A 27742-nucleotide genomic window follows, 5' to 3' on the forward strand; every position below is an offset into this window, starting at 1 on the left:
TGTGGTTAGCGTGGTTGCTAGCAGCATACAAAAAGTCTGGCAATTGCCTCTACTGGCCGCATCAAAAGCATAGTTGCACAGACATATTTTCTCAATGAAATCTTCAGTATGGTAATGATAAGATACCAACAGATGCTAAAGGCACTGATGGCTTGGCTAGAGGGACTGATCTATTACTAAGATCACTGTATGAACAATTTGTCTGGACTGCCAGTGTTGGCTGAACTGCTGGTGTCTTCTGGGTTGCCAGTGTCAGCTGGATGACTGGTAATGTCGTGATGACTGCGATCGGTGCGGCAGTATTATTATTATTATGGTTCCAATGGACCTCTCATTAACATCATGCACCTGGAGTTACAGGCCCAAAGGCCATGCTTGGACGTATGTAGAGGCTTATGCCACCTGAGCTGCCCAATGCATATCACCAACCATGAACTGAAGGTTGTTTCCCTTGCTTTACTCCATCTTTCCTTCCCTTCATTGCTAAACCAGATGATCGCTGTGCACATGCATGCAATGCGTGTAGCAAACAATCCTCGTTCAATGACACAAGAAGAGAGAAAACAAAGCATTGATTAGCAAATCAGTACATGACTAACTAGCTAAGAGTATAATTTATCTAACTTGGCAGCCCAGACTGACACTTGCTACATATTATAGATGCTGTGTATCAGAAACAATATATATATAATATAACAAAGCAGGTGTCATGGCAGACTTCCATGCTTTGAAATTGCATACAGCTCATTTAAATTAATATTCTGTGGAACAACATAAAAGACACAAACTAAAGCAGAAACTAGTGATGGGCTGAAATTTCTAGATCACTAAAAACACTGTTGTGACTAACAGATCAGTGAAGTGTCACATCTGAATCTTACGGCCCTGTTTTAAACTTATGTTGCATGCATAGTTAATAATTAAACCATAATTCTATCAAAACAGCTTGAAATATGAAATAAACTAAATAATAAACTAATAATAAAATCAAGCAGCACCACAGAATTTCACTATTAAGAGCTCCATAACGGACGGAGTAAGCTAATAAAATCAAATGTATGCTAACAAGCTATGACCTTGTTGTAAGTTCAATGATATCATGGTGAGACGGTGGTCCTACAAGACAGTTCCCAACAAGTAACAAATCTCTCAAAAATTTGGCAGAAATTGTAAAATAAAGTAGATCAATAAATCCATACCAAAAATACAAAATGAACGCTGGATGGGTCTATAGGGAAAAAAGGACTGGATTGTTAGTGGCTATTGCACTGCAGGTGTCTCAGCACACAGCGAAGCTATAAACTGGCGACATCTGGTGGAATCAAGGGAAGGTAATGAACAAGAGTTACTGCCCTTCGTCTATCTAAAAATAGACAGGATAAGACATTTTTTTGTCTTTTAGTAGGGCTTGAGTCATGAGATAGGAGGCTAATATTACTAATGTAATGTGATTGGGGAATGTCTTCAATGGAGAAACAGCAACAGTAAAGAGTTCATCGATAACAGTGACAACTCTACTCAACAAACTAAACTAAATACAGTGTGTGTGTGTATGTGTGTGTGAATAAAACTTAAAACAAGCACCAACACCATAATCAAGTTTATGGTTAGAAAAAAAGCAGTCTGCAAACTTTATTAAATTCACGTAAATATTGATCATAACTAAAATCTATTGATAACAACATGCAGCAAATAATAGGTAACAAGATATCCACTTTCTAGACAGATAGGTAGAAAAAAAATATGTAGTTTTTCCTGAATTTTAAGAAGTAATACAGGACAATGTAGATCATATTAGCAAAAGCTTCAAGTGGTAAACAGATGGTTCATGTTTTGCCACCTGGTGGTATCAAGGGAAGGTAATGGGTGAGAGTTTCTTCCCTTTATCTATATGATATATAGATGGGTAAGATATTATCATCTGCGAGCAGGACTGATTTGAAAAGGTAGCAGAGCTTACATCTGGATTTAGTGTCATCGAAGAATGTATTCAATTGAGAAACTGTTGATTTACCACTGGGCTTGCATCTGGAGATGCAGGATGCTAATTATATCATGAGATTTTCTGATTTCTTGTCACTACTTGACGATTTGATGCAGCTGTGTAGTTCTACAGCAATGAATCTGGGAACACATGTGACTAGTAAACAACAGAAATGGATTATTTCCTTATACAGCTTCTCAGGTGTGCTCGGTTACTATGACATAAATCAAGCCAATATACAAGGCTTGAAGAGAAAAGTTGGATTTACCTCTTGCTCAAAGTTGTAGGATTCATCAAACTTCATTTTCTTAATGAGAACATACATCAAACGCTGAAAATACAAACAGTACATTAATTTTACTATTACAAGCTTAACTCAATCCTGTCTTACAAAAAATAACAGTTTATGGAAAAAATATGCATGGTCTTTGCCTCTTAAGTTTCATATCCTCTAATTTTTTGCAAACCATTGTATGGAACTAGAATTTAACTTTTTAACTATTGGTACATGCATTTTTGAGAGAGTGGATTATAAAAAAAAAAAACTGCATAATCTTATTTTTTTCTGCCTTTTTCATTTGACTAATTACTGTTATTATCTATAAAGTAACCCAGAAATTTTGGAAATAATAAGGAACTGAATTACCATTCTGCCAGTTTCAACTGTAATTCTTACTATTATTCAGTATAACAAGATTACTGTCACGGGTACATTATACACCTGTCACATGTTCAAATCTTAAAATCTCAACCTCAACTTGCAAATTCCACAATTAACTCACATTTTGCAAGTGTGTGAGCATTAAATTTGAGCCATGCTTGATTAATCTGAAGGGAGAACTTTGTATTATAACAGTGCAAAACATACATTTGCCTGCAATTTTTGTACACGCCACAAAAATAAACAGTGTAACAAAAATTATGATGACTATGGTACTCTTGACCAATAAATTATCTCCTCACAGGAGATAAAGAAAATACTGAAAGACAAAGTTCTGCTTTTTGTAGTTGTTGTCAGGGTTTAACGCCATTTTGCAGCACACGATAGGCTATACATGGCGGCCAGTATTAATGGTGGAGGAAGAACCCGGGAAATTCCCGAAAAGAACCACCGACCCTCGAGAAGCTACTGGCAAGCTTTCTCATATACCCACATTGGCCGAATCCTAGACTCGAACTAGTTCTGCAGCACAAAGGTAATTTACACAGATTTGTGCATTATATGTGTATTACAACATGGTGCTTCTAAGAAATGCATACAATTATAAATGTTATGACCATCTACAGGGTGACAAGACCTAAACTTGGACTGAAAACTCAACCATTAATTTAAAAAACTTAACTCGAATTTCTTTTTAACTGTCAAGCTTGAAGTCTGATCAACATCTTTAATGCCTGATCAGTAGGACCAGAGAGACAAACAGAAATAGATAATTTTATCAACAGTCAGTATATTGACAGCTTGAAGTCTGATCATCATTGCAGAGAGACAAGCAGAAATAGTTAATTTTATCAACAGTCAGTATATTGACACCTTTTCCTTCGCAGAAATATGTCAAAAAACATTCAGGCAATGAGCCATATTGTGTGGATCTAACATTCTTTGGTTATTCCATTAAGCTGTTCCCATGATACTCCTGTAGAGGTGGTATCACCGTCATCGCAAAGAACTCCATAATTCAGTCTTAACTATGCTAAGCTAAATTCCAGCTGCAAAGAGCTTTTTGACATCAAAACAAGCTAATGTCATGGAGCAGCAAGATGGGGGTGAACTGAGAAAATGGCGGACAGAGGTGGTGTGATAAAAATGATGTAAAATAATATACATGGAACCACTGGAATGACCAAAACATGGTAACATAAACTATATGTGACACATCGTGATGTTTTTATGTGCTATAAAATGTGAATATATTTATTTGATCTTTCAGTCAAAATATGAACAAGTCATGACAGAGCAAGGGTGTGTGTGTGTGTGTGTGATATGGATTTTTAACATAGCTTTAACAATTTTTCAGTCATATCACCACAATGTCTGCAGTGTGACAGTTTATAGTGATGTCTAGCACTGGAGCATCATGCCACAGACATGTAACTTGATGTCCCACCAAGTCACATTATTCTGACACCAGGCCAATCAGTCCTAACACTAACCTCTTAATGCCGAGCACCAAGCAAGGCAGCTGTTAGTACCAGTTTTTAAAAGTCTTTGGTATGACTCAGCCAGGGTTCGAACCCATGATCTCCCACATCCTAGGTGGATGCTCTAACCACTAGGCCACTGGTGCGGTTGGTTTCTGGATCTAATAGTTCATGAGGAATTTGATATCCTGCTGCAGCAACTCCTATAAGATTTTCTTGAAGTATTTTTTGACCTTCTTCAGTAAATTTGGCTGGTGTTTTTTTTAAAACAGGTTCTGGTTCAATAAGATCCCTTATATCACTAATCTCAGCATTGGCTTGTTCAATATCCTCTATTGCTTGCTGTATTTATTGCTGTAATTGTGGTCGAGCAGCAGCTATTTCAGCTGGAAGTTCTTGGAGAATCTTTTTGGTGTTTTAGTTCTTTTTGTTATTTTTTTGGTTGATTTAGCAGTTTGTTCCAACGATGGAAGATCTTTACTGGCTTTTGTGACTGGTTTAAATAATTGTTCTGTACCCTCTGTAAATTCCACATGAGCATCCTGGCATTGTTGCAGCTGCTGTTTTACAGAATCACAAACTGGAAGATACTTCTTAATTGCATCTTGTCATTGTCGAGCTAATTTTGTCATGGGAGATTCCATAGTAAGCACAGGATCACTCATTATTATTATTATTACAACAACAATTTAATTACAGGTAACTAAGTCAGAAAATATATGAGGTTTTAATGTATTGCAGTAACATAACTTTGAATGAATGAATTGCCAGAATCTCAGTTCTACTCAAAATTTAGACACTGCCATGGTCATGTGTCAAGCCGCTAAAAATACCTATGCACTATTAATGACACACAGGGTTTCACCATGAGGTCACGTGGTTGACTGCAATAAATACCTAAGCACTATTAGTAACTCATTGGGATTTAAAGGTCCGCCAAAAATAAATATTTGTACACTCTATAGAGAAATCTACCTATTACATTAAATATAAATTTTAAAATACCTGATAAATAAATTATACAAACTAAAAACGTGTTCATGTTTGATTTTTGACATATTTGTATATCTGTCTGTTCACAAATACAATATATTGATGTATTCTCTGTGAAAACCATCCATTTTGCCAAAGACTGTTTAGGAACATTCTTGAGTATGGTGATAGCTATAATGAGCCACACCTGTTTTGCTTGACTGCAATGTTATTATTAGAAAAATCAATAACTCTACCTGTGGACTACAGATATGGATTATTCTCAAACTCAGTAATATATCTGGTAAGAATTTAGATATTTTTTTTTTTTGTAAATAACACTATTTATATATTTTATTTCAATGAACATTCTAGAGCATGGGATAGTTATAAATGATTTAAAACATTGATTTATCATCTGCAGGTATTTATATTAGGTTTTAATAAATATCTATCGAATCCACATAGTCTAGTGGTAATGTTGTTGGATTCCCAAACCATCTGCTATGCTTCGTGGGTTCAAACCCCGGACATGGCATATTGCTGGTGGGTTAAACCTGAGGTTTTTAAGTGGGGGGCCACACCCCAAGCATTTGGACTTCAACTGGAAAATGTACTGATTGCTGACAATTTGCACACATCCATCACCAGTCGAAACTGGTGGTGGTGTGGTTTTGCACCACCTTGGGCTTGCCTGGGGGTGGGGGTGCAAAAAATTGTCAGCAATCAGTGTATATCCTGTTGACCATAGAACCATGGGGCATGCTAAATTTATGGACAACCTTCTGAATTTCTAGTATTTTGTTTCATACCTAGGAATTCACCAGGGGGTATGTCCACATAACCATAAAGGGGAAACACCTTCCCCCCTCCCCTTTATGGTAAAAATAGACAAATAGAGAGCCCAAAAATAGCCAGATGGAAAATCCAAAAGTAAAAACAGACCTCAATGAAGGGTACCCATGAATGGATGTAAGTTGGCACAAACAAAAATAACTGGCAGTAAGTAACATCTACCTTACAAGACATTTTAATGTGAGTTATAGGACCCCAAGGACTAATCCTCTGTTAAGACACAAGACTGGGTCGCAGAAATTGAAGCCATACAAGTACCAGTTTGTTACTTTGTGAAAAATGGGGTCATCATGAGAAAATGGAGACCACCTGATGTACCTGCTGGTGATGAGTGATCAGTGAGCAATCAAAGTGTTGTTCCTAAGTTGTGTAGACAGGAAATCCATAGTCTAACCCATACAACTTTTACTTCAGATTTTGTGAATATCTAAGAAGCGTGTGAAAACTACTAATACTAATAATTGAGCAAAGTGCTGAGAACAACTTGCGTTTGTGAACTTGCTTTACCATAATGGTAAAGTACTTTTATGAAAAATAGGAAATTAATAACGAGTTCATAAACAAACACTATACCCATGTAAAACCAGAGAAATAAGTGCAGTAGGCTTGCAATGGTCACAAGTCACTTTTAAAAATTTTTTTAAAGCTGAACGCATGTACAATTTCATACCCTTTCAATTTCCAGCTATAAAGCAGACATTATTTACTGGTCAACTGATTGCGTCTAATAACATCGCCAAGACCAGCAAACATGTTGATGGCTTTTGTTTTTTGATATTTATTAAATTGTACGAATCTTTAATCAACCACCGCATTGTCTGCTGCGTGGTTGTGTATACAGTTAAAGAAGAAGCACATGTTGGCTATTGTTTGAGCACCGGTTATATACAGAATTAATTGGCGACAATAACAAAGACGACTTACTGGCTTTACTCATGGATCAGTAGTAAGTAACATTTCCGATACTGTTTATTTTGGCATAACACTTCAAGAACCTGTTGAAATTGTTAAATTTCAGAAGCTATGCCATGATCGTATTATATTAAAATTCATACGCCAACTCTTCCTCAAAATGATAATAAACGTTTTACACACTATTTCTCATACTTTAAAAAAAATAATCCCAGTACGAGAAAAATAACCGCACATGTATTTAAAGTTTCAGAAACCATGCCATGATCGTATTATAATTGAATTCATATGCGATCTGTTCCCCAAAATGATAATACATTTTTTATACACTATTTCACGTACATGGACCCAAAAATATTTTTGTCATGTGCGAATAAATATACAAATTTTCGGGAGCCATGCCATGACCGCATTATATCTGAATTCGTGTTATTGCGGGGCACATTATAGCAGGGTCGCATTGTACACGGTACGCAGGGAAGGTAGTTTTAAAAGATATATGCCAGGGTACTTTGATAGCACAGAGTTGACATTAAAATAATAAGAAAATTCTAAATTGCATCTGTGGGTGAGTACCCCACATTAAAGTGCATTCCCTGGGTTCCAGGTATGTTTTATGTTTTACTGGAAAAACCCTAAGCAGCATTTAATGACATGGAAGGCTTCTAAAATGGTCAACTTAATCAAACCATTGTTAATCAATACCAAGACTTATACATAACTGATGCAAAAAATGTTATGAAAATGTGTCAACCACATGATTTTCCACTTAGTTCTTGCAATACTACAATATTGATAAAACACTGTGTAACCCTGACTTCAAAGGACATGCCATAATGAACATTCATGTTAATTTTTTAAGGCCTTGATGTATGCAAAATATTTATGAGCAGATACTGTTTTCAAAATATGAAAAGGAAAAATGCAGTTATCATTACAATTCAACCGTGATACGACTGTAAACTTAAAAGTCACCAGGAAGAGTCTGTTTTGTCGAACTAAAGTTATGGACAATTTAACTCCATCAAATTTCAAATTCATTATTTTACTTACTCGCATAACCAAAAGCTTGAACCACAAAAATCATGTTATTATGAACAAGCTCTACACATTATTACACAAGGAGTCAATTATTTTAACCTTAAATCTTGCAATTGTTTTGTGGCTGAAAATTACCTCCACATTCTCCCTCTGCTTGGGCAAGAGCTGATCCATCTGTTTGAGCACTGTGATGTAATCCTGGACAAAAGTGGCAACTGATCCTGAGATATCATCATCCTCATCACCGAAGAAATGAAACAGAAGATTGACTTTGGCTTCCACTGCTTCCAAGACTTTTACAGCATTTTCATCATCCACACCTTTAAGTCTACAAAGATTGGTACCAAAAAAATTACAGAATTTTAGCCATGTATAAATATTTGCTGGAACACAAAGAAGATTTTAACCATTTCAGGTTTAAATTCCTTCACAATTATTCTAACATCTGAACTAAAAAAACAATGTATAATTCTTATTAATAAAAAATCAGAATACAGTTTAGTTTATAATTAACTATCAATACGTTTTGTTAAAAGTGTTCTGCTGGTACATGAAATTGTGGTTTCAGACCAGCTCATGTCACTCAAAGGGATTGTTGCGTAACCAGCCAAACTGAATTCCAGGAATCCATGGTATGTCCATTTCTTCTGTCCTTTTGGTTTTTTTTCAACTAGTAAGTATTTGAAACTATATGATTTTCTTGAGAAACTTCAACATACCAAATTCGGTAGTAAAAATATTTACTTGCATGTAATAACATGTTGACAATATACCATTAAGTGCAGTATAAACATGATATGGGTAATCACTGAATGGATATCAGATAATGCCAGGACATGACAACAAGCTTGGTTGAATATATAAATATATAAAAAAGGCAGAAATACTGTAATTTAGGTCTGTACATGTTCTAAAAAATTAGTTTTCCTACAACTACACTAAACTCGTATAGTGGTTTAAGTATATGAATCCGTTCTTCTCTGTACAAAATAGAGTCAGTTTTTTAAATTTTGTCTCAAACATATGACACACATTTCTGCTTTGTATAACAGGGAATTCACTCTGAGCATCCATTACAGTTAAACATTCAATCCATTTGGTATTCTTACTGAATTTTATACTGCAACATCTGAACATATTGGATGCAAAAATAAAACTGATTCAAATGAAAATTAAGTATCCTTGGATTCTATTTTAAATAACCCATGATGTTCAAATATCAGGATTAGCTTTTTATTTAGAAATTCACCCTGTGGAAAATATAAAATGATAGAATGGAACCTTAAAAGCCTTACAGGGCCCTTTAGCTATGAGAAATGAGCTTTATCCCTCTTCATGTTACTTCTTGTTCTTTATACAACACAAGGCACAATATTCTCTATATTTTATTATTCTTTCTGTAATACAGAATATAAACCCAATATATTTAGTAATTCTGCAGAATTTAGGTCATTGGGCACTTAAAACCTACTCCCTTGTCCCATGCCTCCCCCTAGGATGATGTAAATGTTGGCATTAGACTTGATACAACATACTTTCAATACATAATATTTATTATACTGTTGAATCACTAATTTTGATCATGTATCAATTTTCACTGATTTCATTCCTGCTATGAATCACAGATTTAAAGACCCAACCAAAACCTATCTATACATGATGAAGAAGCCCCACACTTTTCTTATCATGATTCATTCCTTGGTTTCAGAGAATCTTTAAATATTATCATTTATGCTTTCAGATGTTTATTTTATTTACCCCCCCCCCAATTATCAATCATTTATGTTGAATAAATGTAACTGTACATGTCTCTTACTGAAAAGGAAAGAAAAAATAATAACAAACTATTAAAAGGTACATGAAATGTAGATTTAATACTTATTTAATTCTTCATTCAAGTGAAACTGTTTTTAAAAAATGTAAATCCTAGTGAAAGCATGACTCATTTTATCCCAATGAACATGACTTAAAAATAATATAACTATTGCCTGAAGCAAAATTAATAATGAAACACTTGGTGAATACACTAATTACAGCAGAGTACTGAAGCTCATATTTCACTGATTTTTGGACAAAGCCTCTGATGTTACAGTTAGCAACATCCGAATAAATCATTATCAAACATTAACACGTCATCATGTAAATGGATACATATTATTTTAGAAGTCAGTTATTCTACTCAACGACATCGGGTGAGGCAAGGTGGGGGGACTTGCCAAACAATTTTATGTAGAAAAGACTCAAATAAAACAATTTTATGTTGAAAAGACTCGAATAAACAACGTCGTAACCGATAAGGAGGTTATTTAGCAGCCGTGGGAAAATGGAGCAAATGGAAAGAAAATTATGCATGTACCAAGATTTAAATGATGTTTTTGAATGGTTTTGCAATGTGTATGACAACAATACCTGCTCGCATATCATGCCTACTCACAAAAATAAGAACTATTAATGTATATTCAGTTGAAATACATCTATTATTATAACAAGAAGAACATTTTAATAATTAATGTTACTTTTAAACAAAGATATTAAATGAAGATATTAAATGCTCTGAAGTACGTAGTTTTTTACTATGTACATTACATATACTTCTCACAAAAAATTCAGTCCTCTTCTGGAGAGGGCACCCGTTTTATAGAGCGAATTTCCCGGTGCAGAAGGGATGGTTGTATAAGAGGGGGACCAGTGTATTCTTCGATGATTTTTCTATGAAATATTTTCAAAATCATAAACCCAACATTCTACACTCTTGTTCACAGAAGTAACTTGAAATGAAAACTTGCAAAATACTTCATGTAACATTCATGACCATAAATCCACCACTATCCAACTTCTAAAGTATGCAACAGCTCATATATCTTACATGATCTTTTTGTAATTTTGTCTTTTTCCTAATTTGATTCACACTCTTGTTTTGTGGTAAGTGCCTTCTCACACACTAGTGGAAATGCATACCACAACTAGACTTGTTCTTATATCTGTAATTAAATTCAATATACATCCCATTTATGCCTTCATAAAAGGTTTATTTAGAATAAGTAACTAATGACAAGTACTTTTTGCTATCTGACGATGGGTATTAAGACTGAAAGACTGATTATACCCTAAGATATAAAGGCAGATTATTACTTAGAGAAGTACATGCGGTGAAGGTTGAGATGAAAAGAAGTTAAATGTAATCAAGCATATAAATCATTTTATAGTATGTATTTCAGGACTGTAATTCTCTTTGCTACTACCACTACTGGCCACAATTGTACTTTCAATATGTAAAGTTTGAAAGCTATCGGGTTACAGGTACGCTTGAAATATGTCTGTCAGTCAAGGGACCTGGGTGACTGGAAGAAGACCAATATGGCAGCCCCCATTACCTGACATCATTATGTTTGCAACGCACATTGTGTGCAATGCCCAATGTATACAAATAAAATTGCAACGCTCATTGCATCTTGATTAGTCCTCATTGCATCTTGATTAGTCCTCATGCTGCAAGGTAATATGAAGCAATAACAGAATATTATCTCAATGCTGTGATCTACTGCACGTAAAATGCAGTATCAAATTGCCTATTTTAGTTCATATTAATACCTTTTTAGTAAGTTTGCTCCTGAAAATTGAGAAGACAGATTTTAAGTTAATAATATAACTCATTATGTATTATACATGATATTTTACTATAGCACAGACCCCCACCCATAAGGCCAATTCATATTACCAATAGCCGTTAGTGTGTTAAATGCTAAACGGACAGAGACAGACAGACACACAGTCGGACTTACTTTTGCCAGCTGGAAATCAACTGCACCCCCATATTATTGACAAGTTTTGCTAATTTGGCAACAAACTCCTCATCTTCATCCTGAAGGTAAGACATGAAAGTATTATATTACCATGTGCTATTGGATGTCATGAAGAATAAAGATGATTTCCTGCAAAGGGTATACCTAACTCCTGAAAGTCACCATTTTAATGTTATGCTGTTTGGCTGGAAGTGCAAAAAATGCCTGTCATGTAAAGTTTAATGCATAAAACATTCAGCAGCTATACAGATGAGGCACTACAAGAAAAGCATACAGCACGCAATCCATTCATCTAATTCCTTTTATGATTTATATGTACTATACAAAGTTAACTTGCTGAGAGTAACATAAAACAAAGCCCCAATGCCACTGAGCAAAATGTTGCATATGCCAGGTGATTAGTATTAAATCTTGAAAGATATTGGTCCTAAACATTGTTGGGTTCCATTAAAACCAGATAAAATTGAAATTTCATCACATTATGAGCCACATAATTTCTCCCTCACAGTGTGAAACTGCCATTTTTCATGTGTACGAATTAATCGGATGTTGATCGGTGACATCCATGGGTGAACCGATTGTCTTTAGACCAAAATCACCTTTCAAAGCATTTCATCATTCCAAGCCGATCACTAATATTCTGCAGTCTTATTTTTTATGTAATACAAACTTTTTCTTCCCTGATCCACATTAAAAAGTGGGCCTGCCTCTTTTCATTCTCTCTTGAATCATTTTGTGTGCTGCGTGCATATGTTGACGTCATTTGATTGGTCATTAATGTAATTTGTCAAATGCATGACTACTTTTGGAGCACTCCCAAAAAAGAATGGAATTCGAGTGACTTTGTTAATTGAATTAAGGCATGGCACCTCTTAATTCTATAGTGAATATATGAACATTGTTTAACCCTTTACCTCGTAGAGTGTATTGCTTTTTAGCCAGTTGATATACCTATACCAAAGTTACACAGTGCAGTGTGCTATAAATAGAACACTTGTCATCTATTTGACCCCATATACACAGGCCTGCCTGTTAACTGTTAAGCAGTGCAGTATATGTTACGTTTACATATTTATTATGTATAGAAAGATTTATGAGTAAAATCCAATCCTTATAGCTGTATAATTATTTCTCTCAGAAGAATTTTGTATGTGCTTTAAAATCTTGACAAATCTCATTCACTGTCAAGCCAGTGAAACCGTGTGACCAACCGTAGCTGCCATTTCTCATACTCGAAATTTACAAGCTATTTGTCTATGTCTACATCACTAAATCATCTGAATTCAATCATTTATAAAACTAATTGTTACCAACATCAATATCTGAGCCTTTACCTAAGTTATTGAAGCTTTCATAGTAGTGATTCTAATCATGCAAACTCAAGAACGTAATGAACGAAATCCACAGTCTCCATTTAAGAGAGTGGAGAATATGACCCAGTTGCTTTACAAAGCAGATTATGACCAGAGCTTAAACAGAGACCATGTGATAAGATGTAATAGTCATTCACATCAATGAATGTAATATCTAATAAGGTTTTTTTCCTTGAAGGTGGTGCTACAGAAAACAGCTCAAAAAGCTGATGTTTACATCAGGCATTTAAAAGTACTTCCATGAGTATGGTGTACAGGCATCAAAATGTATTTCTATGTGAATCACATAGAGGTGTCCAAAGGCGCTTCCATGAAAATGGTGTAGAGGCATCAAAATGTACTTCTATGTGAATCAGGTAGAGGCATCCAAAGGCGCTTCCATGAGAATGGAGTAGAGGCAACCAAAGGTGCTTACATGAGGTAAAGGGTTAAACCTAACATTCTGATTATTTAAAAGAATGGTTTACATCAGAAAGGATTTTTTAACAAATAATTTCCTTCCTTCCATACTTAGTTTGATTGGAAGAATGGTGAAATTTATGATAAACAGCAGCACTGGGGCTTTAAGATGCAACATTATATATAAACAATTTATTTATTCATACATCCAGCTGCATTGGCACAAAGGGTCTTCTGAGAAAGCTATGATGTATATAGGTCTAGCAAGGATTAATCAATATGATCATAAACATGAATAGTAAAGCATAAAATGTAGGTCACAGTGAACTAAATTGGTTTTAAGGGTGTAGTCGTAACAGCAATGCATACAATGTGACAGTGATGATTCTAGCATGAATAGTTCCTGGGAAATAGACATCAAGCGTAAAATTTAATCCAAGTCAATGAAACAAAAATTATGGTCCGTAATGACCTAAAACTGAAAGGAGGAAGTAATGCTCATTATGGTGCTTGCCCAAGTTTTATGATTACAGAACTGTATGCACATAGCATGTCAAATTCCCATGTAGTCTGTCATAAGCCAAATGGAAAAACTTAACTTAAAGCCATTAAAATGTTAAATATAAACCGGTGATTTTTTTCAGTAAGGATATTTTACTAAGAGAGATGGATACAATCATTCATTCAAAGATTAAAGCATGAATGGTAAAAATGACCTTCACAGTAAGGTTGTCAATATCTCTTCATAAGTTAGACCCTTTTCAATAAGGTGCAATGCCATCTCATGTACTGTTATCATCAGCTTGGAAAACATGCATAAAACCTGTTGTAAGTTGTGATCTGATGCAGTAATGGCAACATTATATTCAACCAAAAATTTGGTTTGGAAAAATGGTGAAATCCTTTATGTCCCTCACCATAAGGACAACACAATTCATGAACAAAGTATTACAACATGCCTTTATCACTGCTTCTTCTTTTTTTTTAATAAAAATATCATTGATATTCAAATGTTGCTTGAAATTTGTATTGTGATAGCTGCTCCATTTTCTCAGATCAAATTATAAATAAACAGCATTGCTTACTGGAACAAATACATTTATATTTAGCTGTCTTACTGTAATATTTGTGTTTTCATTCCATCCATTTTGAAGAACCATTTGATATAAAATGAGAAACCAGTACCAGTGCCAGTTCACTTATGGTCTTGACAATAAATATTTCGAAACTGATATTGTCAATCATTATGTAATAAAACTGATATATGCTAAATGAATACCTTACACGCTGTATAGTTTACAGATACTGTATCCTCTTTCTCTCTTAAAATTGATAGAAATCCTCCACAACTAAGAGATCTGAAGGGATGTGAACACTAACAGAATAAGAAAACTGGACATTCCGGTTTCAAACCACTAACAAGCCAAGCGTTTGCTACTATCTAAGTGTATATACACAATAAAAACTGTATTCTTTGTTAGATCTGCTAATACGATACTATGCTCTACATTAGCAATATCAGAAAGATTTTGGTTGGATTTGCCAATTACATTCGTGTATAATATTCTAAACACAACGGAAAAATCTCATCTGCAGTCTTATGTTTAGCGCTGCAAAAACTTGATGAGTTATAATAGTAACTAAACCAGTCAGGGACCAGGGGTGATTAGATAACCCAAAGAAAATGTGAGGGTAACCTCCACATCCTTTCTGTCATCAATTTCAGACAATTCTATACATTATTACCAATATATGTGTTAGGAGATTTTTAACCTATATAGCTATAATCCATGAATATACTGAATAAAACTAAAGGTAATTTAATTATAAATTTCCTTTATTAAAAGCAGTCCTGGATAAAAATCAAAATACATATTTAAGGAAGAGAGAGAAGCATATTTTGTCTCTATACGTTTCTTTGGATCAGAAAATGGGCTGCAAATGGCTGTTACAGTACATACCTCTTTAGTCAATACTGGTCCACTGGTTTAACTGAAGAGTTTTAACTAGTAATTGTTGACGGACACATAATAAACCATACACAATGCACATAGCACCATACCATAAGCTCATCTGGCCTAACAGCCAGAAGAGTAAAACAAAAACCAGCTGCAATCAACCAAAGCCAGAGGAGCTGTGCTTGTCTTGGTCTTACTGTGTTACCTCTGGTGGTTGAAGTGACCCAGAATTCTGCAGGACAGTGGTGAAGGACTCCACCAGCTCCACCTTGCCCAGTGGCTCCATCCCCTTGCTCAAAATGTCATGGATACAGTCACATGCACTCTCTCGCAGAAGCACTAAGCTCATGAAGCGCACCAACAGTGGTACAAATCTGTCATTAGCAATCAGGTTAATTTCAATCCAGGAGATGTACTTGCCAATCACTTCCAGGCAAGTACACACTAGCTCTGCATGGCTGCTCTCATACTCTGTCTGCAAGCAAATTCACATTCCGATACATTATAATATTCATTAAGAAATGTGCATGCTGAAAATCTCTATGCTCAGTATATATATATATATATATATATATATATATATATATATATATATATATATATATATATACACACATACATACATACATATACAAACACACACACACACACACTGAGAGAGAGTCATTCAGCTTAAAGAAGAACTAGTGTATACATGTACTATGAAAAAATACATGCATCCTAGAAAAAGAAATGTTTTGTGGAAAATCTGCCTGTACATAGCAGGATTATTTTGACCAAGAAGATGGAGAAAGATTAAATAGAAGACATACTGAAAGATACAATAGAGCAGGATGCTTCCAACTTATATGGAAAATGGCTTAAAGTAAGTTGACGTAAGAAACTGAGGGGTGTCTCAAAACTGTTATACAAATGCTGAATTATTAATGCAAAACAATCTAGATGGTAGCATAATTTATCGTCAATACTTGCTGCAAATTTAAATCACATTGATATTTTACAATAAGGAATGGATATGCATTAAATATAATGAATAAAATATAATGAATAAAGTTACCATTAATGGAATTTAACATGGAGAGTGAAGGTGTAAATATATACTTTCATCTTTTACCTTTAACTGAATGCAGGACTGCAGTACATGCTATCTAAATAACTAAAAACAGTTTCTTATGTCAATGATGTCGCTTAATTCAAAGAAATGTTGCTGTTTTTAAACCACAATTTGGTTGCCTTACTCAACATTTCTTTACTGTGCATTGTATGAATTCCAGATGCATTCAGGAAGGTATCACATCTTATAAATTTGTTTTATTTTATAATGATAATTTATAAATTTTTAGTTCATGCACAACTTTATGATCTTGAGTTATTTTTCGGTAAATATCACCAGTTTTATAAAGGGCATTGTGTGATAATGACCACTAAGGAGGAATTGGTGGTGTGGTAAGATGACGTAATGTCAAATTATAAAGCTTAGTCTGAAGGATATGAAACAGAACTAGACATACCACCATATCCAATACAGACCAAAGGTCATGTAGAGATGTCAAAATTTTCTGAAATTTCTATTGGATACCCAGCAATCTTAACGACTGGGTACCTGATCAAAGGGAAATTGTGTTAAATGTGAACCTGACCTGTTTTGTTGTAGGTTCATGCATGCCAACCCCCAAGCGTAATTTATTACTAATATAAGATGTAAAATCATAATCTGAGCATAGAAAAGCAATCAATGTGTTACATGCTATAATAACAGAAAAGTGTATGAAAAAGGATATAATTTTTTTATTAAATGTGCATTTATTTCTGCTACTTACCTAGATCTACAGTTAAAATTTGTTGTCATAAATCAGCTAAATCCATGTGGATTAGTAGTTAGTACAAGAGTATAGACACAAAAGAAACAGATAAATTATGTATGCATAACACTCACTTTAACTAGTCTACATGTCTACAGTAACTTTCAGGAATAGTTGTAGTATCCTCGACCTACCATGGTTAGTCCTTTAACAATGGTCCGGTGCAACATGTTTTAAAGTTTAACAAAATCCCTCTCCTCAAACATTTTTCAGTCATATAACATCCAACAGTCATATCAATACAGCCCCTTCTTTTATGATATCTGGTGCCATTTATTTTCAATTTAGACTGGTCCACTATGTATGTAGTATAAAAAAAGGATGAATCTATGTAAAATTAATGAAAAAATTATCATATTTACACATGTGGTCAATTTTTATTAGGATTTTTTTTCCAGTGTTATTAAATATAAAAAAAATTCCCATATATTTAAATATTTAAGTGAAAATTTTCATTCTGTATAGATGTCCATTTTGTTCAGTTTTTGCTAACATGGTATAAAAAGTGCATGTTACAGTAACAAAGTTTTTGTGTTGCCTTTGCCGTGACAAAAATATGTCGGGTTAAATTGTAAGCAACGATATGAGAACCTGTGTACATTCCCAATGCTAAAACGTGCAGCACATTACTGTGCAATAGCATAATGTACATTGGTGTTTGATGGCTAACTGCAAGTCCAGTTTTTGGTGCACTACAGTCGTCTATACTTTACTTCTTGTGGAATACATAGCTTTTCCCTTGGAGGTGAAAACATTTTAACTGTAGTGTAGCTTAATTATGAAACAGAAGATGAAACATTGAATGATTAACAATTAGTGGTTTCAGCACATGCGCGTGAAAATACAAACTCTAGCAAATTACGATACATGCTAATCTTTCAGTATCTCAAAAACTCCTACCCAAAAAAGCCGTCTTCATTTAGTATTTGTTTTAGAACAACTACAGTTGCTACGTGCATATACATGAGCCAGTTTTTAAAAAAAATCAGTTGTGCCCTGATTTTCCTCATGAGCCTTTGTAAAACTTGTTCTAAATATAGTTTATATACTTTAAAATGCTTGCCAAAGGGCAAACTGTAACAATTGGATATAGTTCTACTAACATCGCATCTAGCAATATGGGACTGTTATAGGCATCAGTGATCTATTTTGACTAGCACTAAACGGGTTGAAGTTATTTTATTCCTGATTTAACTAATGCCATTTTTGCCTCAAGTTTGTGGCCCAAGAACAAGTATAAACTGTTCAAGTCAGGACCACTGTTCAAATATGTTTTTGTTGTATTTTTTTAGTGGGAAACCTGACATATTTTTTGTCACGGCAAAGGCAACACAAAAACTTTATTACTGTAACATGCACTTTTTATACCATGTCGAACCCGTAACCCAGAAAATCTGATTTACGATGCATCTTTTAGAATCATACTAATAAATACATTATATAAAAGATGGAAATATATACCTTAAAACAATACTGCATTTAAATCCAAGTTTCCATTTTTGCAAGTTCTCCCACACATACAATATCGTCTGCTACCCAATGTGTTAACTTGCCACTAGAATATATATTCTCAAGAAATTCACCAGGATATAGTCTGTTTCTAAGTTCTTTAGTAATTTTTCCACGTTAGCAAGATGTTGTAAACACATTACATCTCATTCATTGTTGTTTCTCTTCCACATAATAAATTTTTTTTTAATTATAAAATGTTGAACTTTACTTTTTTACATGATCGGTTTTGTTTGCTTAATATAATTTTTAATTTTTATCTTTGCATTTATTGGCATGTTTACATTGAATTTTGTAAAACTAGATATAAAAATGACCTAATTACTCTACTGAATTGCTGACATAAACAGTCCAAAGTAATGAATTTTATATCTATTGCCTGACTAATAAATATTACATCTTTTTAACGCTGTGCGCAGAATAGGCCAACATATTGCAAGTCATTAAGACACGGGGGGGGGGGGGAAGATACCGTGTCCAAAGTTAATATTATTTTGAACAGAAGGGTGACAACTGCCTCTTTTCAAATGGTAAGCATCATTGTATTTTATTTTTACAATCGGTTGAATTCGGTATGCGTTTTTTTGCTTCAATATTGGAGACAGAAACCTTAAGTACGCAGAAATGCTCAACAGCATTGTAGATATTGGGAAAATTAAGAGCACCCACAGCAGATTTCAGCTCTAGAGTACTTTAAGTCACCTATTCAAGTCCTCCAAGCTAGTGCTGAAACATTGTTTGTGAGTTTTCTTGTTGAATATAACCTGCCTTTCTCAGTTGAGATCAGCAACAGTGACTGTGAAAGAGTATTTCCTATTGTAAGGAAAAATAGGACAAACTTTAGAGTCTCTTTAGGTGCTAAAAATGTGCAAGTTTTAGTCACTAAGATTAAACAGCAGGCAAGAAGCCTGAACTATTTTGAAAACAAATTTACCATGGCCTGATTGGGGAAGTTCAAGACTGCCACAGCATCATACTATGAAAAATAGCATGAAGTCTGTGTATATCAGTAAATTTGGATGCAAATAAATTTGTACATGTAATCAGCATAAATAATGTGTTTTAGTTTCATTTGGGATTTTAACATAATGCAGTCCTAACCATCAACGTTGATGGATCAAGTGTCATGGTATAATTTTTCACTAACTGCTTTCAAAATTCACTAATTTGTATTCCTCTTTTCACTAATTGTGAGTCTGGAGGATTGGCGGCTCTGTAACACCATAGTAGATTCAAAGATGTGATACGCATTGGTGTTTGATATGCTCAGGGTTAATGAAGTTTCTCGGAGGATAAATGGACATCAAGAACCATCTGAAGAAGTGCTACTGGAGTTTGGGAACAATCATGTCAAACATGCATATCGACCTTTGATGACATTTATGGGGCATGATCAGAATGTTGACTCACGTTTACAAATATCTCAGCGGGCTTTCACAACATTATATCTGATCTATTATTTCTCACTTGAACATTTGGATTTGTTTAGACAATCTGTCTTTGGCGTACATTTTTTAGCTCATGTAGGAGCACCAGCAGCAGTTACACTGGTTACAGAGCAATCGCTGTGATATTATCAGACAAAACAATACAGCAGCAGCTACTGGTTAAAGAGCAATCGCTGTGATATTATCAGACAAAACAATACAGCAGCAGCTACTGGTTACAGAGCAATCACTGTGATATTAACAGACAAAACAATACAATGGCAGCTACTGGTTACAGAGCAATTACTGTGATATTATCAGATAAAACAATACAGCTCGAAGGAGTTGATGGAGGAATGAGAATCATTGATGCACTGTGGAAAACATGTAATTGAAATATTCATGATGTTGTATAAAATGTCATATCAGCATAAAATGTCATCAGCAAGTCAATGTTGCCCTGACACCTGGTCAGATAAAAAAAGACAAAATCAGCATCGGCAAAGAATTATGGAACAACAATATTACTGAAATCGATGGCATTGCAAGGTCCAAATAAATTATCATTGACAGAACATCAAATAAAACACTTTAATGATGCTAAGTAATCACAGACTGGCATCAATCTTTCTGCGAGTGGGATCAACGATACAATAGAGACTGGTGGTAAATTTCCACTTCTTGCAGATACACCAGCAACAATTGCCACTGCAGCTCCAGCTGATACAAAAGCAGCTAATCTTGCTGCCATTGGAACCGCTGACAGCATAACATTGAAAAAAACAGCAGGGCTGGGTCTAGGGACCTCAAAAACAAAAGGGGTGGGGGCTATGACTGATAGGAATGTGGTATTGTCAAGGTCTGCAACTATCAAGAACATTTTGCTAAGCAAGCTTCCCATGTCCAATTTTGATTTACTTTGTGCTTCTTGTCGATTAAGCATAAAAAACTTTAGATGGATTTTTATGCCCAATCAAATACCATAACAACCAAATCATGTTGAAACTAGTATCATTGATCTCAATGGAAGTTCCAGTCCATGTATTCACTGGGTTGCATTTGCTTTTTTTTGCAACCACTGTGTTGAAACTATGGTGATGGTAAACAGAACCAATGGTTCTCAGTCCTGAAAATATGACTGTCTCTACATGGAAAAGGAAGCACAATTGCTTCTTGATACAGAATATATTGAAAGTAAAATCAATTTGTCCCTTTCTGCAAACTAGTTCATAGCTAGCAATTGTTTAGACACAGTAACTAAGAAAATATGGTGTCCCTTGGAAAAATAAATATTAATTTTCAGATTCAGGTAACCTGCCAGATCTTTTTTTGCCCTTTCAGCCAAAAAAAAAAAACATAAAAGCTGGGAGGGTCAGAGGAAATCAGAAAATAAACAGGGCAATAAAAGTGGTTTCATGGTCTGAAAGCCAGTGCATGAAATTGCTACTAGCTTGCCAGTCCAATACCAGGCAATTTCACTCCAGACTGGGAAAAAAAACTGATGAGCTAATCTGTCTGTCCAGTTGGATTTTTGAGGTACATTTAATCTGCATATTTTATATATTTATGATATTAAAAGAAATATTAGAAACAAAGTGAAAAATAAATGGTGATTTATTTCTGATTACCACTTCTGAATTTGGGTGAGATGAGAAAATAAAGCTTGGGTTTAATCTTTGCTCAATAGATGCTTCAAACTCCAAATTAACACCCTTCTGCATGTAGGAGATGTGTACTGACAAGTGCTACTTCCAATTTCCAATGTCAACAGGTATATGTATACCAAATGTAAAAAGAAACAAACACAACCAAGGAAAAAATGACTATTTAAAAGGACTATGACACTATGAAATTCGCTTAGAATACAGAAACAGGATGTATGTAAAGAGCATGAGAATGCTGTTACGGTTTGTTCAGCTCAGTATTGTGAATGATATCCAAGACATCAGTGAATTATCCTGCAATCCTATCAAAATATAGCTAAAGTTACCAAATACATTTTGCACACATGATTTCAACACCATTTATATCAACATAAGGAGCAAAACTACAAAATATATCTTGAAAAGAGTGGCCTGTGTACATGTAATTAGCAATGTTGCCCTGTAGTTATGGAAGAGTTCAGTCTCTATGCAGGACTAGGCAGTTATGGGAGTTGTTGCATGCCATGGTAAACAAACAGGGTCTACTCATTAGACAGATTATATCACAAACATATCTTAACCCTTTACTGTGTATCAGTCTGGGGATTAAACTACCCAATCTGCACAAGATTTATCCATTAATTCAATAATTTGGAATCCCTTTTGAGTTTACTTCTTGTGCAACAACAATTTTCTTTACAGTGGGAAATTTGTTGCATACACTGGATATACTTCATTTGATCATGCATGAGAGGAAATAGTTGGTTGCCATGGCAACCAAATCCTGCCTAGAATGTGCAAAATTCACAATTATAAATTACATATTTTTGACTAATTATTTATATTAAGCTTACTACTTTCTTTCCAAATCAGTCATGCTTTTAATTTTTTTCAACTTAAATTTGATAAAATTTTATAATTATCAGGTTTGATTGTCCAAGTTCCATCAAATGTAGCCACACCATGCATTTTGTTTTCAGTGTTACACTTGAACACTTAAGTCCTGGTCTTATATTTTTCTTGAATGTACTCACATGGTCTTAAATATTTCAAATATAAAAAGTTATTTTGGTCTAACATTTAATTAGCTTGGTTACCATGGCAACAATAAAAAAATGCACTTAAGCAGTAAGATATCAAAGCTGATTTTATATGATATCTACCAAGTATAAATGACTGTATTCAAGTTCTAAAGAACTTACATGAAGATAAAAGTAGTATAATCAGTCCTGTGCATATTTATTCACATATATACATATGCATGTACTTATTTATTGCATTATTATGATCCAGACACAATGAACATAACACATATACACAAACAACTTGCCCTAGAAACTTGGATGTTGTACCCTTTAACATCCTATAAAACTCAAATGTGGGGGCCTTTGGACTCCATAAACTATCATGCTAATGGAAGCAATGACCCTCTCATTATCGACCACTCTGGTGGCCTAGTAGTTAGAGCGTCCACCTAGGATGCGGGAAGTTGTGGGTTCAATCCTCGGCTGAGTCATACCAAAGACTTACAAAAATGGTACTAACAGCTGCCTCGCTTGGCACTCATCATTAAGAGGTTAGTGTTAGGACTGGTCAGCCTGGTGTCAGGATAATGTGACTGGGTGGGACATCATGTTACATGTTTGCGGCATGAAGCCCCAGTGTTAGACATCACTATAAACTGCCACACTGCAGACACTGTAGCGATATGACTGAATTTTTTTTAGAGTTACGTTAAAAATCCAAAATCACACACATACACCCAACCTTGCATTATCAACAAAGAAGCAACCTGAAACGTGCTCTTGGGATCAGTAATAAATTGCTAATTAATTTGTAATTAGGCTCTAGCAGAAACAAGGGGTGGACTGGGGACAACAAAACATTAAATCTGTATTAATGTGCAATATTTAGTATATTTTATAACTTCAAGTGTATTCAAAATGTACAGTGCTCGATTCACTAACTGAGGGAATCACTACTGTGTAAGAACTTTCTCGTAAAATTCAACAATTTATGAACTATTTTAAAATGATGACATAAAGTAAAGATATATAGGCAATATATTTGTTCTTTCAGTGATGTTTATTTGTTTGTTTGATTGATTGTACTTCGACAGCGCACCAGCAATGTTAGGTTATTTAGTGCCATACAAAAGGCTTTATGTAGGATTATTTAAAAATGATAAAAGGTTTCATATTGACCTGCCATATCAAACACTTTTCTCTATTAAAGAGCAAATCCTAAATGTTTACTGCAAAAACAAGCACTACTGATTAGTGGCGCTTTTTTTTTAAAGTGGAGCAAAATTTGCTGTACCATGTGAATAATGGTTTTGACTTGTTTCTAACAATTTACACATATCTGAGGACTTCATTGGTATATTTTTTCATGCTGATTAGTATTAAAATTGGACAGCAAATGCTTTTTATATATTGAAAATCCATATTTATAAAAAATTGGTTATTCTTGTTCATATCTTTATGCTGAAATGGATATGAACCTAAGCAATATTTTTTGGCATACAGCCTTGTTCCAAAGTTTGAAATTTGCTTTAATTTTCTTTTTTGTGTTGAAACCTTGATAACAAATTGGGTGGCACCTTGGAAGCCAGATAAGTACAATTTTTATTTCAGGATGATTCGTATTTTAGTAAAAACCTCTTTTTAGTATGATCATTCAGGAGGAATTGCAACTACAATATTTTCAAGATGACACTGGTAGTGATAATATATCTTAAATTGTTACCAATTTCATTTGGGACCAACCGTATAAAATAAAAAGTCTTTATGTCAGAACCCCATGTCAATATATCCATCTCTATATTACAAGATATTATAAAAAAAATTTCAAGATGGCAGCCATACTGAATGTCCAAGGGGCTGTCCAAAAGGCAAAATTTTCATGTGGGATAATAAAGACATTATACGAGGCTTTAAATTGAAACCCCATGTCAATGTGACCATCCACTATGGAGTACTAGCAATAACAAGTTTCATATTGGATGTCAGATCTGCACCATTTTCATATATGACCAACTAGACAAGATATGTTGTTGTTGTTTTTATAGGGTTCAATACCATTTTTCAGCACAAGAAAGGCTAGACATGGCAGCCAGAATAAATAGTGGAGGAAGAACCCAGGAAAACCCCGGAAAGAACCACCTACCCACGAGAAGCTACCGGCAAGCTTTCTCATATACCCACATTGGTCAAGCCTGAGACTCAAACCCACACAGACAGAGGTGAGATGGCAGTGAACCATAATGGTAAGTGCTTTAGACCACTCGGCCACATGGGGCCCCAGGCAATATATTTGTTCTTTCAGTGATGTTTATTTGTTTGATTGATTGTACTTTGACAGCGCACCAGCAATGTTAGGCTATTTAGTGCCATACAAAAGGTTTTATGTAGGATTATTTAAAAATGATAAAAGGTTTCATATCAACCTGCCATATCAAACCCAAATAGTTGAAAGTAAAACAATGAGATTATAAGGGTAATAGATAAAGCTTCCAGATCAACAGGGGATTGTTAATGGTATATGTTAATAAAGACAGATGAAAAGTTATTGAACATAAAGTACCGTACATACATTACATTAAAATGCTCAAGTTGATGGCACAAAAGTTATAGCTTAGAGGAAATGTTTACTTCTTTCAGAAATCCTATAATACATGTGATGTTTATTGTACCAAAAAGTTCCTTCATGTCATGCACATTGTAATACTGATTGTGCATAGGTTGCAGGTCGAAACACTCTATCTTAAAGTGCTTAACAGTGGATGGTTCATTGCAAGAAATGCACTCTGGTGGGTCTTCGCCTTTCAGCATGTGGGAGTGGGTTATATAAGTATGACCAATTGTAATTCTTGCAATGACTACCTCCTCCCTATGGATGGTGCTGTAGGAAGGAGTGCATTCTCCTAGGGCTGGCTTGATTGCATGATGCTTGTTATTCACTGCCTGCCACTTCTGACGTAAAGAATCTTTGATACTAGGTTTAAAATCAGTATAAAGTATTTTAAAATCCGATGGTTCGAGGGATAGGGCCATTTCAGCAGCACGGTCTTCTTTTTCATTACCTTTAATACCAATATGGCTAAATAACCAGCAGTATCCTATATTGTGGGAGGTAATAAGTTCAGTATTTTTGATGAGAATAATGGCTAATAATGGGTTCTCCAGTTTTCTACTGTGTAGTGACTGAAGTACTGACAATGAGTCAGAGAAGATGATGCTGTTTTAAAATATGTTTATTTTCGATTTATTGCAGAGCAAGGTCTATTGCTCTGATTTCGGCTGAAAAAATTGATGTACCCTTTGGTAAGTGAATTTGTGTTGTGTTTTCCACTAACGAAGGCTGCAGCAGCCTTTTCCTATTCTTTGATCCGTCAGTATAAATTCTTGTGCAGTTTTTAAATTCACTGAGGAGTTTATGATAAGAGTTACTGAAGATGGAAGGGTCTGTCTCAGATTTTTTCCACTGTATAGAACTTTTGGTTGTTAAAGTAGCCAGGGAGATGTTTTGGAGACGAACATTTTCTAAATTTTATAAAGATCAATTTTGGTACTGTCAAGGATGGATGATATTCTAATGCCAAAGGAAGGTATGGTATTTTGTTTATTTTCGTATGAGGTTTTTTATTTGGGTTGAAAAACAGCCAAAAAAGCAGGGTTCGGAGGGCCTGATTTTAATTTGAGAGTATACTGTGTGGAAAGCATTTCTCTACAATGTGACAAGGGTGGTTTGTTTGCTTCAGTGAGAAAGCTTTCACATGGGGATGTCTTAAATGCTCCTAGAGCGAGTCTTATTCTTGGATGATGAATTGGGTCAAGGATCTTCAAATAGGACTTCTTAGCTGAACCATAAATAACACAACCATAGTTCAGTTTGGAGCGAATAAACGTTCTATATAAATTGAGTAGGACTTTTCTATCAGCACCCCAGTCAGTGTGTGCTACTACTTTAAGCAGATCTAGAGATATCAAGCATTTAGCGTTCAAGTTCTTTAGGTGCGGAAAGTAAGTCAATTTTCTGTCAAAGATAATTTCTAAAAACTTTGTTTCCTCAACAACTGGAAAAGGTGTTCTATCCAGCGTGAGTTTAGGTTCATCAATGCATGATGTCTTTGTAACTGACAGAAATGCATACATACCGTTTTTGATTTTGAGAATTTGAAACCATTAATACTGGCGCAATTTTGAATATTGTTTATATTTTGCTGTAGTTGTCTTTCAGTTGTATGCATGTGCTTTGATCGACGACATATTAGAAAGTCATCAACGTATAAGAAGCAATCCACACCAGGAGCCAAAAACTTGGTGATGCTATTGATTTTCATGTTGAAAAGCGTCACAGATAAAATACTGCCCTGGGGCACAACTGTCCCTTGCTCTTGCATATCAGAGAGGATGGAGCCCACTTGTACCTTGAATTCTCTGTCTGAAAGTTTGATATGAAAGTGGGCAGAGAGCCTTATAGACCCAGATCATACAAGTCATTTAGTATACCATGCTTCCATGTCATGTCATAAACCTTTTTTAAATCAAAGAAAACCACTACTAAATGTTCCTTCTTTATAAATGTGTCATGAATAAATGTTTCCAGTTCAACCAGATGATCATTGGTGCTATGGCCAAAATGAAAGCCACTTTGGAAAGGAGATATTAAATTGTTAGTTTCCAAATACCAAACAAGCCGAGAATTGATAATTTGTTCCATTCTTTTGCAAACACGGCTCATCAGAGCGATGGCTTGATAGTTCTTAGGATCTGTGCTATCTTTACCTGGTTTGGGAACTGGTATTACTGTTGCTTGTTTCCAAATTTTTGGTACGTTACCAGTAATCCATAAATCACT

The 27742-nt window shown here is 34.7% G+C and overlaps 1 protein-coding gene across 5 annotated transcripts in view; it reads right to left on the minus strand.

The window, feature by feature from the left end:
- LOC149774338 (exportin-T-like) overlaps window positions 1-27742 on the minus strand; it is a 191602-nt gene that overhangs the window by 101964 nt on the left and 61896 nt on the right. For all 5 annotated transcript variants that reach the window (XM_089945416.1, XM_089945418.1, XM_089945414.1 and 2 more), the window contains 4 exons: window positions 15645-15914; window positions 11689-11768; window positions 8042-8234; window positions 2253-2315 (listed from right to left, as the gene is read on the minus strand). In XM_089945416.1, coding sequence (XP_089801542.1) covers window positions 2253-2315; window positions 8042-8234; window positions 11689-11768; window positions 15645-15914 — 606 coding nt within the window. The remainder of the gene's footprint in view (window positions 1-2252; window positions 2316-8041; window positions 8235-11688; window positions 11769-15644; window positions 15915-27742) is intronic.

The sequence above is a fragment of the Sinohyriopsis cumingii genome, unplaced genomic scaffold, assembly GCF_028554795.1.
Source record: "Sinohyriopsis cumingii isolate HCF-2022 unplaced genomic scaffold, ASM2855479v2 utg000349l, whole genome shotgun sequence".
In the NCBI taxonomy this organism is placed as follows: Eukaryota; Metazoa; Mollusca; class Bivalvia; order Unionida; family Unionidae; genus Sinohyriopsis; species Sinohyriopsis cumingii.